The sequence below is a fragment of the Streptopelia decaocto genome (assembly GCF_964273445.1).
Source record: "Streptopelia decaocto genome assembly, contig: HAP1_SCAFFOLD_1415, whole genome shotgun sequence".
NCBI classification, from domain to species: Eukaryota; Metazoa; Chordata; class Aves; order Columbiformes; family Columbidae; genus Streptopelia; species Streptopelia decaocto.
Window position 1 is genome coordinate 1 of NW_028115805.1, and position 12,012 is coordinate 12,012.

The following is a 12,012-nucleotide window of genomic DNA, read 5'->3' on the forward strand; positions in this document are numbered from 1 at the left end:
GCGCCTGGAACGGTCCCTGGGTGTCGACCGAGGTGCTGGCGGCCGCCATCGGCCTCGTGGTTTATTACCTGGCGTTCAGCACCAAGAGCAGCATCCAGGCGTAGGCCCCCCCAAAACCCGCCCCCCAAAACCCGCCCCCCCAGAACAGCCCCTCCAGGGGCTCCGCGGGCCCTGGGGGAGCGGGGTGCCCCAAGAACTGCGTCCCCCCAAACAGAGGTGCTGGGGGGCGGGGCTGAAGGACCCGCCCCGTGGGGAAGGGTTCCGAAAAGGGGGAACCGCGAGGTGGGGGGTCCTCAGCACCCCAAATTGGGTTTGGGAGGGGTCTGCCTGCAACCCTCCCCACACTGGGGGTCCCTCCCACAGTTCCTGACTGGGGGCTGTCCCCAAGTGCCCCCCCCCTGTCTGTACCCCAATAAAGGTTCCCCCTTATTTCCCTGTGTGTATTTTGGGGGGGGGGTCTCCCCTAATCCCCGTGAGGACCCAGGCGTCCGGGCTGATGATGTCACACCCCGCCCCAGCCGGTGATGATGTCATCAGCGACAAAACACTCTGACCTCATGGGCGGGGGGTGCCCGGACGCCTGGGTCCTCCTGCGGGGGGGGGGCGTTCCCGTCACCCCGGGGTGACTGCCAGGAAAGGGGGGGGCACTGCACCCCCGGTGCTGGGAGGGGACCCAGGCGTCCGGGGGGCCTCAACCCCCCTTTTGGGTCTGCACCCCCCCACCCCGAGGTCTGAACCCCCTCCCCGGGGGGACCCAGGCATCCGGGGGGACCCAGGCGTCCGGGGGGCTCAGCCCCCTCCCCGGGGAGCCGGGAGTGGCTCAGAATCCCCCCGGGGACCCAGGCGTCCGGGCGCTCCCCGCTGTGTCCCAGGGTGTGGCCGCGGGGGCGGGGCGGGGGGCGGGGTTTCCCGGCGGGGGCGGGGCCTCGGGCGGATTATGTCAACCCCGCGGCAGCCGCAGCCCCGAGCTGGGAGCGGCCGGAGCAGGTGCGGGCGGATCGGACCGGGGGGTCGGAGCCGGGGGATCGGAGCCGGGGGTCGGAGCCGGGGCTGCCCGGGGGGGTCGGAGCCGGGGGATCGGAGCCGGGGGTCGGAGCTGGGGGATCGGAGCCGAGGGGTCGGAGCCGGGGCTGCCCGGGGGATCGGAGCCGGGGGTCGGAGCCGGGGCTGCCCGGGGGATCGGAGCCGGGGGTCGGAGCCGGGGGATCGGCGGATCGGACCGGGGGATCGGAGCCGGGGGATCGGACCGGGGGATCGGACCGGGGGATCGGAGCCGGGGATCGGAGCCGGGGATCGGGGGATCGGAGCCGGGGGATCGGGGGGTCGGAGCCGGGGGATCGGAGCCGGGGATCGGGGGATCGGAGCCGGGGGATCGGACCGGGGGATCGGAGCCGGGGATCGGCGGATCGGAGCCGGGGGATCGGAGCCGAGGGGTCGGAGCCCGGCGGATCGGAGCCGGGGGATCGGAGCCGGACGATCGGATCGGGGGATCGGAGCCGGGGGTCGGAGCCGGGGGATCGGGGGGGATCGGAGCCGGGGGATCGGGGGATCGGGGGATCGGAGCCGGGGATCGGCGGATCGGAGCCGGGGCTGCTCCGGGCGGGGCAGCGGAGGGAAGGGAAGGGGCTCCCGGGGGGCGGGAAGCGGCTGCGGGGGGGCGGGGGGGCTGAGGTGAAACTGCGTCTGTGGGGGCGTGTGGGGCTGGGCTGGGGGCTGGGCTGGGGGGAAATGGTGGCGGGGGGGTCTGTGAGGATGGGTGGGGTAACGGTGGCTCTATAGGGTGCGTATGGGGATGGGCTGGGGTAACGGTGGCTCTATAGGGTGCGTATGGGGAGGGGCTGGGGTAACGGTGCCTCTATAGGGTGCGTATGGGGATGGGCTGGGGTAACGGTGCCTCTATAGGGTGCGTATGGGGAGGGGCTGGGGTAGCGGTGCCTCTATAGGGTGCGTATGGGGAGGGGCTGGGGTAACGGTGCCTCTATAGGGTGCGTATGGGGATGGGCTGGGGTAACGGTGCCTCTATAGGGTGCGTATGGGGATGGGCTGGGGTAGCGGTGCCTCTATAGGGTGCGTATGGGGAGGGGCTGGGGTAACGGTGCCTCTATAGGGTGCGTATGGGGATGGGCTGGGGTAGCGGTGGCTCTATAGGGTGCGTATGGGGATGGGCTGGGGTAACGGTGGCTCTATAGGGTGCATATGGGGAGGGGCTGGGGTAACGGTGGCTCTATAGGGTGCGTATGGGGAGGGGCTGGGGTAGCGGTGGCTCTATAGGGTGCGTATGGGGAGGGGCTGGGGTAACGGTGCCTCTATAGGGTGCGTATGGGTGTCTATGGGTGTGTATAGGGTGCCTGTAGGGCCGGGCTGAGGTAAAGAGGGATCTATAGAGCATTTGCGAGGCTGCGCTGAGGTAAAGATGGTTCTATGGGCTGTTTGTAGAGCTGGGCTGAGGTAAAGGGGCTCTATAGGAGCTGTATGGGGTGGGCTGAGGTAAAGGGGCTCTATAGGAGCTGTATGGGGTGGGCTGAGGTAAAGGGGCTCTATAGGAGCTGTATGGGCTGGGCTGAGGTAAAGGGGCTCTATAGGAGCTGTATGGGGTGGGCTGAGGTAAAGGGGCTCTATAGGAGCTGTATGGGCTGGGCTGAGGTAAAGGGGCTCTATAGGAGCTGTATGGGCTGGGCTGAGGTAAAGGGGCTCTATAGGAGCTGTATGGGGTGGGCTGAGGTAAAGGGGCTCTATAGGAGCTGTATGGGCTGGGCTGAGGTAAAGGGGCTCTATAGGAGCTGTATGGGCTGGGCTGAGGTAAAGGGGCTCTATAGGAGCTGTATGGGGTGGGCTGAGGTAAAGGGGCTCTATAGGAGCTGTATGGGGTGGGCTGAGGTAAAGGGGTTCTATAGGAGCTGTATGGGCTGGGCTGAGGTAGAAATGTCTTTATAAACGTTTCTGGGGCTGGGCTGACGTAAAGATGTGTCTATGGGATGTTTACGGGCTGCGCTGAGGCACAGGTGGTTCTATAGGGCTGGGCTGAGGTAGCAGAGGTTCTATAGCATGTCTATATGGGCTGCGCTGAGGCACAGGTGGTTCTATAGGGCTGGGCTGAGGTAGCAGAGGTTCTATAGCACGTCTATATGGGTTGGTCTGAGGCACAGGTGGATCTATAGGGTGTCCATGGGGCTGGAGCTGCGCCAGGAGGGGGTTATGGGGTCTCTATAGGGCTGGGTGGGGGTCCCCGCCATCCAGCGTGGGGCATGGGGGGTCCCTATAGGGTCTCCACAGGGTTTCTGTAAGCCCGGGGAGCTCTGCTGGGAGATCTATAGGGTCTCTGTGCAGTGTCTATATGGCAGGGGGCTCCATAGCGTCTGCACAGTGTCTGTGTAGGGCCGGGAGCTGCGTCTATAGGGCAGGGGGTTTGTGTCGGGAGCTCTATAGGCTCTCAGCGGGGTGTCTATAGGGCAGGGGGTTTGTGTCGGGAGCTCTATAGTGGCTATAGGGCAGGGTGTCTATAGGGCAGGGGGTTTGTGTCGGGAGCTCTATAGGCTCTCAGCGGGGTGTCTATAGGGCAGGGGGTTTGTGTCGGGAGCTCTATAGGCTCTCAGCGGGGTGTCTATAGGGCAGGGGGTTTGTGTCGGGAGCTCTATAGGCTCTCAGCAGGGTGTCTATAGGGCAGGGGAGCTGTGCCGGGCCTCTGTAGGTTCTGTGTGTGGGGTCTGTGGGGCTGCGGGTCTCCATAGGGTCTCCATAGGGTCTCCATAGGGTCTCCATAGGGTCTCCATAGGGTCGCTGTGGGGACGGGGAGCTCTGCGGGGGCTCTATAGGGTCCCTCAGCAGCCGGGGGGCTCGGGGGGCTCCGTAGGGGCTCTATAGGGGCTCTATAGGATCCCTATAGGATCCCAGCCCGTCCAACAGATGGGTGGGGCCCGCGGGGGGGCCCCGCGCGGGGGGGGCACGGGCGGTGTCACCGGACGCCTGGGTCCCCTGGGGGGCCGTGGTGGGGCTCGGACGCCTGGGTCCCCCCCATGGCGGTCATTTCCCTACAGGTGCCACGGGCCCTGTCCTCCCCCACCTGCGGCACCCGGACGCCTGGGTCCATGGGGTGGGGGGGGGGGAAGCAGGGAGGAGCCCGGACGCCTGGGTCCCCTTGTGTGGGGGCGGGGCTCCTGGGTGCCGCCCGGGGCGGGGGGGGGGGGTCACCGCCCGGTCCCTCCCCCCCCCAGGAATGCGGGGTCAACAAGGGCCCGTTGTTCCCGCCGGGGCCGCCCCCGCTTCCGCCCGGGGGCCCTCCGGGGGGGGCCCGGACGCCTGGGTCCCCTGCGGCGGGGGGGGGCGGGGCGCTCGGCCGCCTGGGTCCTTCCCGCGGGGGGAGCGGCCCCGGACGCCTGGGTCCCCGGGGCGGGGGGGGCGGGCGCTCGGACGCCTGGGTCCCTGTCCAGGGTGCTGACGAGAGGGGGCGGGGCCGCTCGGGCGCGGGGCCCGAGCCAAGGTGACAGGTTCCCTCATTAGGCGTTGCCATGGAAACGGGCGCATCCTTTGGCGGGGGGGAGGGGAGGCGGCGGCCGCCACACAATGGAGCGGGGGGGGGGGGTCCCGGTGCCCGGTGCCCGGTGACGCTCCCCCGTGTGTCCCGGTCCCCGGTGACCGTCCCCCCGTGTGTCCCGGTGCCCGGTGACCGTCCCCCCGTGTGTCCCGGTCCCCGGTGACGCTCCCCCCGTGTGTCCCGGTCCCCGGTGACGCTCCCCCGTGTGTCCCGGTGCCCGGTCCCCCGGGTGACGCTCCCCCGTGTGTCCCCGTCCCCCGGTGACGCTCCCCCCGTGTGTCCCGGTCCCCGGTGACGCTCCCCCCGTGTGTCCCGGTGCCCGGTGACGCTCCCCCCGTGTGTCCCGGTGCCCGGTGACGCTCCCCCGTGTGTCCCGGTGCCCGGTGACGCTCCCCCGTGTGTCCCGGTGCCCGGTGACGCTCCCCCCGTGTGTCCCGGTCCCCGGTGACGCTCCCCTCGTGTGTCCCGGTGCCCGGTGACGCTCCCCCCGTGTGTCCCGGTCCCCGGTGACGCTCCCCCGTGTGTCCCGGTGCCCGGTGACGCTCCCCCGTGTGTCCCGGTGCCCGGTGACGCTCCCCCGTGTGTCCCGGTCCCCGGTGACGCTCCCCCGTGTGTCCCGGTGCCCGGTGACCGTCCCCCCGTGTGTCCCCGGTGCCCGGTGACGCTCCCCCCGTGTGTCCCGGTCCCCGGTGACGCTCCCCCCGTGTGTCCCGGTGCCCGGTGACGCTCCCCCCGTGTGTCCCGGTGCCCGGTGACGCTCCCCCGTGTGTCCCGGTGCCCGGTGACGCTCCCCCGTGTGTCCCAGGGCCCGGTGACGCTCCCCGGTGTGTCCCGGTGCCCGGTGACGCTCCCCCCGTGTGTCCCGGTCCCCGGTGACGCTCCCCCCGTGTGTCCCGGTCCCCCCGGTGACGCTCCCCGGTGTGTCCCGGTGCCCGGTGACGCTCCCCCGTGTGTCCCGGTGCCCGGTGCCCGGTGACGCTCCCCGGTGTGTCCCGGTGCCCGGTGACGCTCCCCCCGTGTGTCCCAGGGCCCCGGTGCCCGGTGACGCTCCCCCGTGTGTCCCAGGGCCCGGTGACGCTCCCCCCGTGTGTCCCGGTTCCCGGTGACGCTCCCCCGTGTGTCCCGGTCCCCGGTGACGCTCCCCCGTGTGTCCCGGTCCCCGGTGACCGTCCCCCCGTGTGTCCCCGTCCCCCGGTGACGCTCCCCCCGTGTGTCCCGGTCCCCGGTGACGCTCCCCCGTGTGTCCCGGTGCCCGGTGACGCTCCCCCGTGTGTCCCGGTCCCCGGTGACGCTCCCCCGTGTGTCCCGGTCCCCGGTGACCGTCCCCCCGTGTGTCCCAGGGCCCGGCCATGGCGCTGCCCCGGGGGCTCGCGCTCCTGCTGCTGCTGGCGCTGGGGGCGCCCGGAGCCGCCATCACCATCCCCCGCGAGTGTGAGTGAGCGGCCCCTCGCACCACGGCCTTGCACGCGGCTCCCGCACGTGGTCCCTGCACGCCCACCCGCCTCGCACGAGGGCTCCTTGCACACCCACCCGCCTCGCACGAGGGCTCTGCACGCTCACTGTTGTACAAGGACTCCTTGCACACCCACCCGCCTCGCACGAGGGCTCTTTGCACGCTCACTGTTGTACAAGGACTCCTTGCACGCCCACCCGCCTCGCACAAGGGCTCTGCACGCTCACTGTTGTATGAGGACTCCTTGCACACTCACCCTGTTGCACGAGGACTCTTTGCACACTCACTGCTGCATGAGAACTCTTTGCACACTCACTGTTGTACAAGGACACCTTGCACACTCACCCTGTTGCACGAGGACTCTTTGCACACTCACTGCTGCATGAGAACTCTTTGCACACTCACTGTTGTACAAGGACTCTTGCATGCTTGCCCTGTTGCATGAAGACTCTTTGCACACTCACTGTTGCACGAGGACTCTTTGCACGCTCACTGTTGCACGAGGACTCTTTGCACGCTCGCCCTGTTGCACGAGGACTCTTTGCACGCTCACTGTTGCACGAGGACTCTTTGCACGCTCACTGTTGCACGAGGACTCTTTGCACGCTCGCCCTGTTGCACGAGGACTCTTTGCACGCTCACTGTTGCACGAGGACTCTTTGCACGCTCACTGTTGCACGAGGACTCTTTGCACGCTCACGGCCCCGCTCACCGCTGTGTCTCTCCCCTGTGCCCCCGGGATGATGCAGATGGGCTGCACGAGCGTGAGTCTGGGGGTCCCGGGGGGTCCCGGGTGGGCTCTGGGGTCCCGGGGGGTCCTGGGGGGGCTCTGGGGTCCCGGGGGGTCCCGGGGGGGCTCTGGGGTCCTGGGGGGTCCCGGGGGGGCTCTGGGGTCCCAGGGGTGCTCCGGGTGGCTCTGGGGGGTCTCGGGGGGTCCCCGAGGTGCCTGGGGGGTGTCAGGGTGGCCCGTCGGGGCTCCGGGGTACCCGGGGTCCCCGGTGGGTCTGGGGGCTCCCGGGGTCCCGGGGTCCCCGGTGGGTCTGGGGGCTCCCTGGGGTCCTGGGGTACCCGCTGGGTCTGGGGGCTCCTGGGGTCCCGGGGTGCCCGGTGGGTCTGGGGGCTCCTGGGGTGCCCGGTGGGTCCGGGGGCTCCCGGGGTCCCGGGGTGCCCGGTGGGTCTGGGGGCTCCCTGGGGTCCCAGGGTCCCCGGTGGGTCTGGGGGCTCCCGGGGTCCCGGGGTGCCCGGTGGGTCTGGGGGCTCCCGGGGTGCCCGGTGGGTCTGGGGGCTCCCGGGGTCCCGGGGTGCCCGGTGGGTCTGGGGGCTCCCTGGGGTCCCCGGTGGGTCTGGGGGCTCCCGGGGTCCCGGGGTGCCCGGTGGGTCTGGGGGCTCGGGGGTCCCGGGTGTGACCCCCCCGCAGTCCTGCAGCCCCCCGAGCTGACGGAGCAGCCCCCGGAGCAGCTCGTCGTGTTCCCCAGCGACGACGTCGTCCTCAAGTGCGCGGCCACCGGGAACCCCCCCGTGCAGTGAGTGACCCCGTGTCCCCCGTGTCCCCCCCATGTCCCCCCCGTGTAGTGAGTGTCCCCGTGTCCCCCGTGTCCCACCCCGTGTCCCCCCATGTCCCCATCCCGTGTCCCACCCCGTGTCCCCCCATCCCGTGTCCCCCCGTGTCCCCATCCCGTGTCCCCCCGTGTCCCCACCCCGTGTCCCACCCCGTGTCCCACCCCGTGTCCCACCCCGTGTCCCCCGTGTCCCCCCGTGTCCCCCCGTGTCCCACCCCGTGTCCCCCGTGTCCCCGCAGGTACCGCTGGACGCGGGAGGACGCGCCGCTGGTCCCCGAGGAGCAGGCGGGGGTGACGGTGGCCGCGGGGACCCTGGTGATCAACGCCAGCCAGGCCGGGCGCCTGCAGGGCCGGTTCCGCTGCTGGGCCAGCAACGCGCTGGGCACCGCGCTGAGCGCCGAGGCGGCCGTCATCGCCGAGAGTGAGCCCCGAACCCCAAAACCCCCCAAATCCCCCCAAATCCCCCCAAATCCCCCCCAATCCCCCCGAGGCGACGGTCATCGCCGAGAGTGAGCCCCGAACCCCAAATACCCCCAAATAATACCCCCCAAATACCCCCCCAAATCCCCCCGAGGCGACGGTCATCGCCGAGAGTGAGCCCCCAAATACCCCTGGGGACCCCCAAATACCCCTGGGGACCCCCAAATAACACCCCCGGGACCCCCCAATCCCCCCGAGGCGACGGTCATCGCCGAGAGTGAGACCCAAAATACCCCTGGGGACCCCCAAATACCCCCCAATCCCCCCGAGGCGGCCGTCATCGCCGAGAGTGAGCCCCGAACCCCAAATACCCCCAAATAATACCCCCGGGACCCCCCAATCCCCCCGAGGCGACGGTCATCGCCGAGAGTGAGACCTGGGACCCCAAATACCCCCCAAATACCCGCCAAATCCCCCCCCAATCCCCCCGAGGTGACGGTCATCACCGAGAGTGAGCCCCGAACCCCAAATACCCCCAAATAACACCCCCGGGACCCCCCAATCCCCCCGAGGCGACGGTCATCGCCGAGAGTGAGATCCGAACCCCAAATGGTTGGGGGGGCAGCGGGTGTGGGGGTCCCAGGCTGGTTGGGGGGGCACCGGGTGTGGGGGTCCCAGGCTGGTTGGGGGGGCAGGGGAACCCCTGGGTGTGGGGGTCCCAGGCTGGTTTGGGGGGGCAGGGGGAGCCCCGGGTGTGGGGGTCCCAGGCTGGTTTGGGGGGGCAGGGGAGCCCCCGGGTGTGGGGGTCCCAGGCTGGTTGGGGGGGCAGCGGGTGTGGGGGTCCCAGGCTGGTTTGGGGGGGCAGGGGGAGCCCCGGGTGTGGGGGTCCCAGGCTGGTTGGGGGGGCACCGGGTGTGGGGGTCCCAGGCTGGTTGGGGGGGACAGGGGAGCCCCCGGGTGTGGGGGTCCCAGGCTGGTTTGGGGGGGCAGGGGAGTCCCTGGGTGTGGGGGTCCCAGGCTGGTTTGGGGGGGCAGGGGAGTCCCTGGGTGTGGGGGTCCCAGGCTGGTTTGGGGGGGCAGGGGAGTCCCTGGGTGTGGGGGTCCCAGGCTGGTTTGGGGGGGCAGGGGAACCCCCGGGTGTGGGGGTCCCAGGCTGGTTTGGGGGGGCAGGGGAACCCCTGGGTGTGGGGGTCCCAGGCTGGTTGGGGGGGCAGGGGAACCCCTGGGTGTGGGGGTCCCAGGCTGGTTTGGGGGGGCAGGGGAACCCCCGGGTGTGGGGGTCCCAGGCTGGTTTGGGGGGGCAGGGGAACCCCTGGGTGTGGGGGTCCCAGGCTGGTTGGGGGGGCAGCGGGTGTGGGGGTCCCAGGCTGGTTTGGGGGGGCAGCGGGTGTGGGGGTCCCAGGCTGGTTGGGGGGGCAGCGGGTGTGGGGGTCCCAGGCTGGTTGGGGCCCCCCCGCGCCCCCCCAGCAGCCGTTGTCCCCAGACACGCCGCAGTGGCCCAAGGAGAAGGTGACGCCGGTGGAGGTGGAGGAGGGGGACCCCGTGGTGCTGCCCTGTGACCCCCCCAAGAGCGCCGTGCCCCCCAAGATCTACTGGCTCAACAGCCGTGAGCAGCCGGGGGGGCTGATCCTGCACCCCCTTATCCCCCCCTGCACCCCCAAACTTCCCCTGCACCCCCTTATCCCCCCTGCACCCCCTAACCCCTCTGCACCCCCTTAACACACCCCTGCACCCCCAAACTTCCTCTGCACCCTCTTATCCCCCTGCACCCCCAAACTTCCCCTGCACCCCCTTATCCCCCCTGCACCCCCAAACTTCCCCTGCACCCCCAAACTTCCCCTGCACCCCCCAACCCCTCTGCACCCCCTTATCCCCCTGCACCCCCTTATCCCCCCTGCACCCCCAAACTTCCCCTGCACCCCCCAACCCCTCTGCACCCCCTTATCCCCCTGCACCCCCTTATCCCCCCTGCACCCCCTAACCCCTCTGCACCCCCTTAACACACCCCTGCACCCCCAAACTTCCCCTGCACCCCCTTATCCCCCCTGCACCCCCAAACTTCCCCAGCACCCCCCAACCCCTCTGCACCCCCTTAACGCACCCCATTGCACCCCGGGGACCCCCAAATCGCCCCGCACCCCTTGGGACCCCTGGTACCCTCCTGGGGTCCCCCAACCCCTCGCCCTCCAATGATCCCCTTCACCGCCCCCCAACACCCCGCTGCACCCCCCACCGCGCCGCCCCCCTTTCCCCGCGGGGTCAGCGGTTTCGGGGTCCCCTGACCCCGCGTCCCGCAGGGATCCTGCACATCGCGCAGGACGCGCGGGTCAGCATGGGCCAGGACGGCTTCCTGTACTTCGCCAACGCGCGGGCGGGGGACAGTCACCCCGACTACATCTGCCACGCGCACTACCTGGGGCCGCGCACCATCATCCAGAAGGAGCCGCTGGACCTGCGCGTGCGCCCCGGTGAGCCCCGCGCACCCCTCCCCAGCCTGGGCGGGGGGCCAGGGGGTTGGGGGGGCAGGGGAGCCCCGGGTGTGGGGGTCCCCAGGGGTTTGGGGGGGCAGGGGAACCCCCGGGTGTGGGGGTCCCAGGCTGGTTTGGGGGGGCAGGGGAGCCCCTGGGTGTGGGGGTCCCAGGCTGGTTTGGGGGGGGCAGGGGAGCCCCGGGTGTGGGGGTCCCCAGGGGTTTGGGGGGCAGGGGGAGCCCCTGGGTGTGGGGGTCCCCAGTGGGTTTGGGGGGGCAGGGGAACCCCGGGTGTGGGGGTCCCAGGCTGGTTTGGGGGGGCAGGGGAACCCTGGGTGTGGGGGTCCCAGGGGTTTGGGGGGGGCAGGGGAACCCCCGGGTGTGGGGGTCCCCAGGGGGTTTGGGGGGGCAGGGGAACCCCCGGGTGTGGGGGTCCCCAGGGGGTTTGGGGGGGCAGGGGAACCCCTGGGTGTGGGGGCCCCAGGGGTTTGGGGGGGCAGGGGAGCCCCGGGTGTGGGGGTCCCCAGGGGGTTTGGGGGGCAGGGGAGCCCCGGGTGTGGGGGTCCCAGGCTGGTTGGGGGGGCAGCGGAACCCCTGGGTGTGGGGGTCCCCGGTGGGTTTGGGGGTCCCCAGTGGGTTGGGGGGGCAGGGGAACCCCCGGGTGTGGGGGTCCCGAGGGGGTTTGGGGGGGCAGGGGAGCCCCGGGTGTGGGGGTCCCCAGTGGGTTTGGGGGGGCAGGGGAACCCCTGGGTGTGGGGCCACAGGGGGTTTGGGGGGGCAGGGGAGCCCCTGGGTATTGGGGTCCCAGGGGTTTGGGGGGGCAGGGGAACCCCGGGTGTGGGGGGGCCCTGAGGTTCTGGTGGGGGTCCCTGGGTTTATTGGTGGGTCTGGGGGGGTCTCTGGGGTTTTCAGGGGGTCGCTGGGATTCTGGGGGGGGTCTCAGGGGTTCTCAGGGGGTCGCTGGGATTCTGGGGGGGTCTCAGGGGTTCTCGGGGGGTTGCCGGGATTCTGGGGGGGTCTTTGGGGTTCTGGGGATCTCAGGGGGTGTCCCCCCCCGCTAACCCCCTCCCCCCCAGGTAACTCGGTGCAGTCCCGCCGCCCCCGCCTCGTGGTGCCCCCCGAATCGCAGCCCCCCCACATCGCCCTGCGGGGGGGCACTCTGGTGCTCGAGTGCATCGCCGAGGGGCTGTGAGTGCGGGGGGGCTGGGGGGGCGGGGAGTCCTGGGGGGTGTCGGGGATGTCCGGGGACGTTGGGGACATCCTGGGGGTGTCGGTGGTCCCGGGGGGTGTCGGTGGTTCCGGGGGGGTGTCGGTGGTCCCGGGGGATGTCGGTGGTCCCGGGGGGTGTCGGTGGTTCCGGGGGGTGTCGGTGGTTCCGGGGGTGATCTCGGTGGTTCCGGGGGGTGTCGGTGGTTCCCGGGGGGTGTCGGTGGTTCCGGGGGGTGATGTCGGTGGTTCCAGGGGGGATGTCAGTGGTTCCGGGGGGTGATGTTGGTGGTTCTGGGGGTGATGTTGGTGGTTCTGGGGGTGATGTCGGTCCCGGGGGTGTCGGTGGTTCGGGGGGTGATGTCGGTGGTTCCG

General features: G+C 70.9%; 1 protein-coding gene across 1 annotated transcript in view; it reads left to right on the top strand.

Moving 5' to 3' along the window:
• Positions 1-978: 978 nt before the first annotated feature.
• Positions 979-12,012, top strand: part of L1CAM (L1 cell adhesion molecule) — a 34,587-nt gene continuing 23,553 nt past the window's right edge. Inside the window, 7 exon segments of the mRNA XM_082077209.1 lie at positions 979-987; positions 5,872-5,962; positions 7,402-7,507; positions 7,783-7,964; positions 9,447-9,569; positions 10,261-10,431; positions 11,508-11,619. Coding sequence (XP_081933335.1) covers positions 5,881-5,962; positions 7,402-7,507; positions 7,783-7,964; positions 9,447-9,569; positions 10,261-10,431; positions 11,508-11,619 — 776 coding nt within the window. The 5' untranslated portion in view covers positions 979-987; positions 5,872-5,880.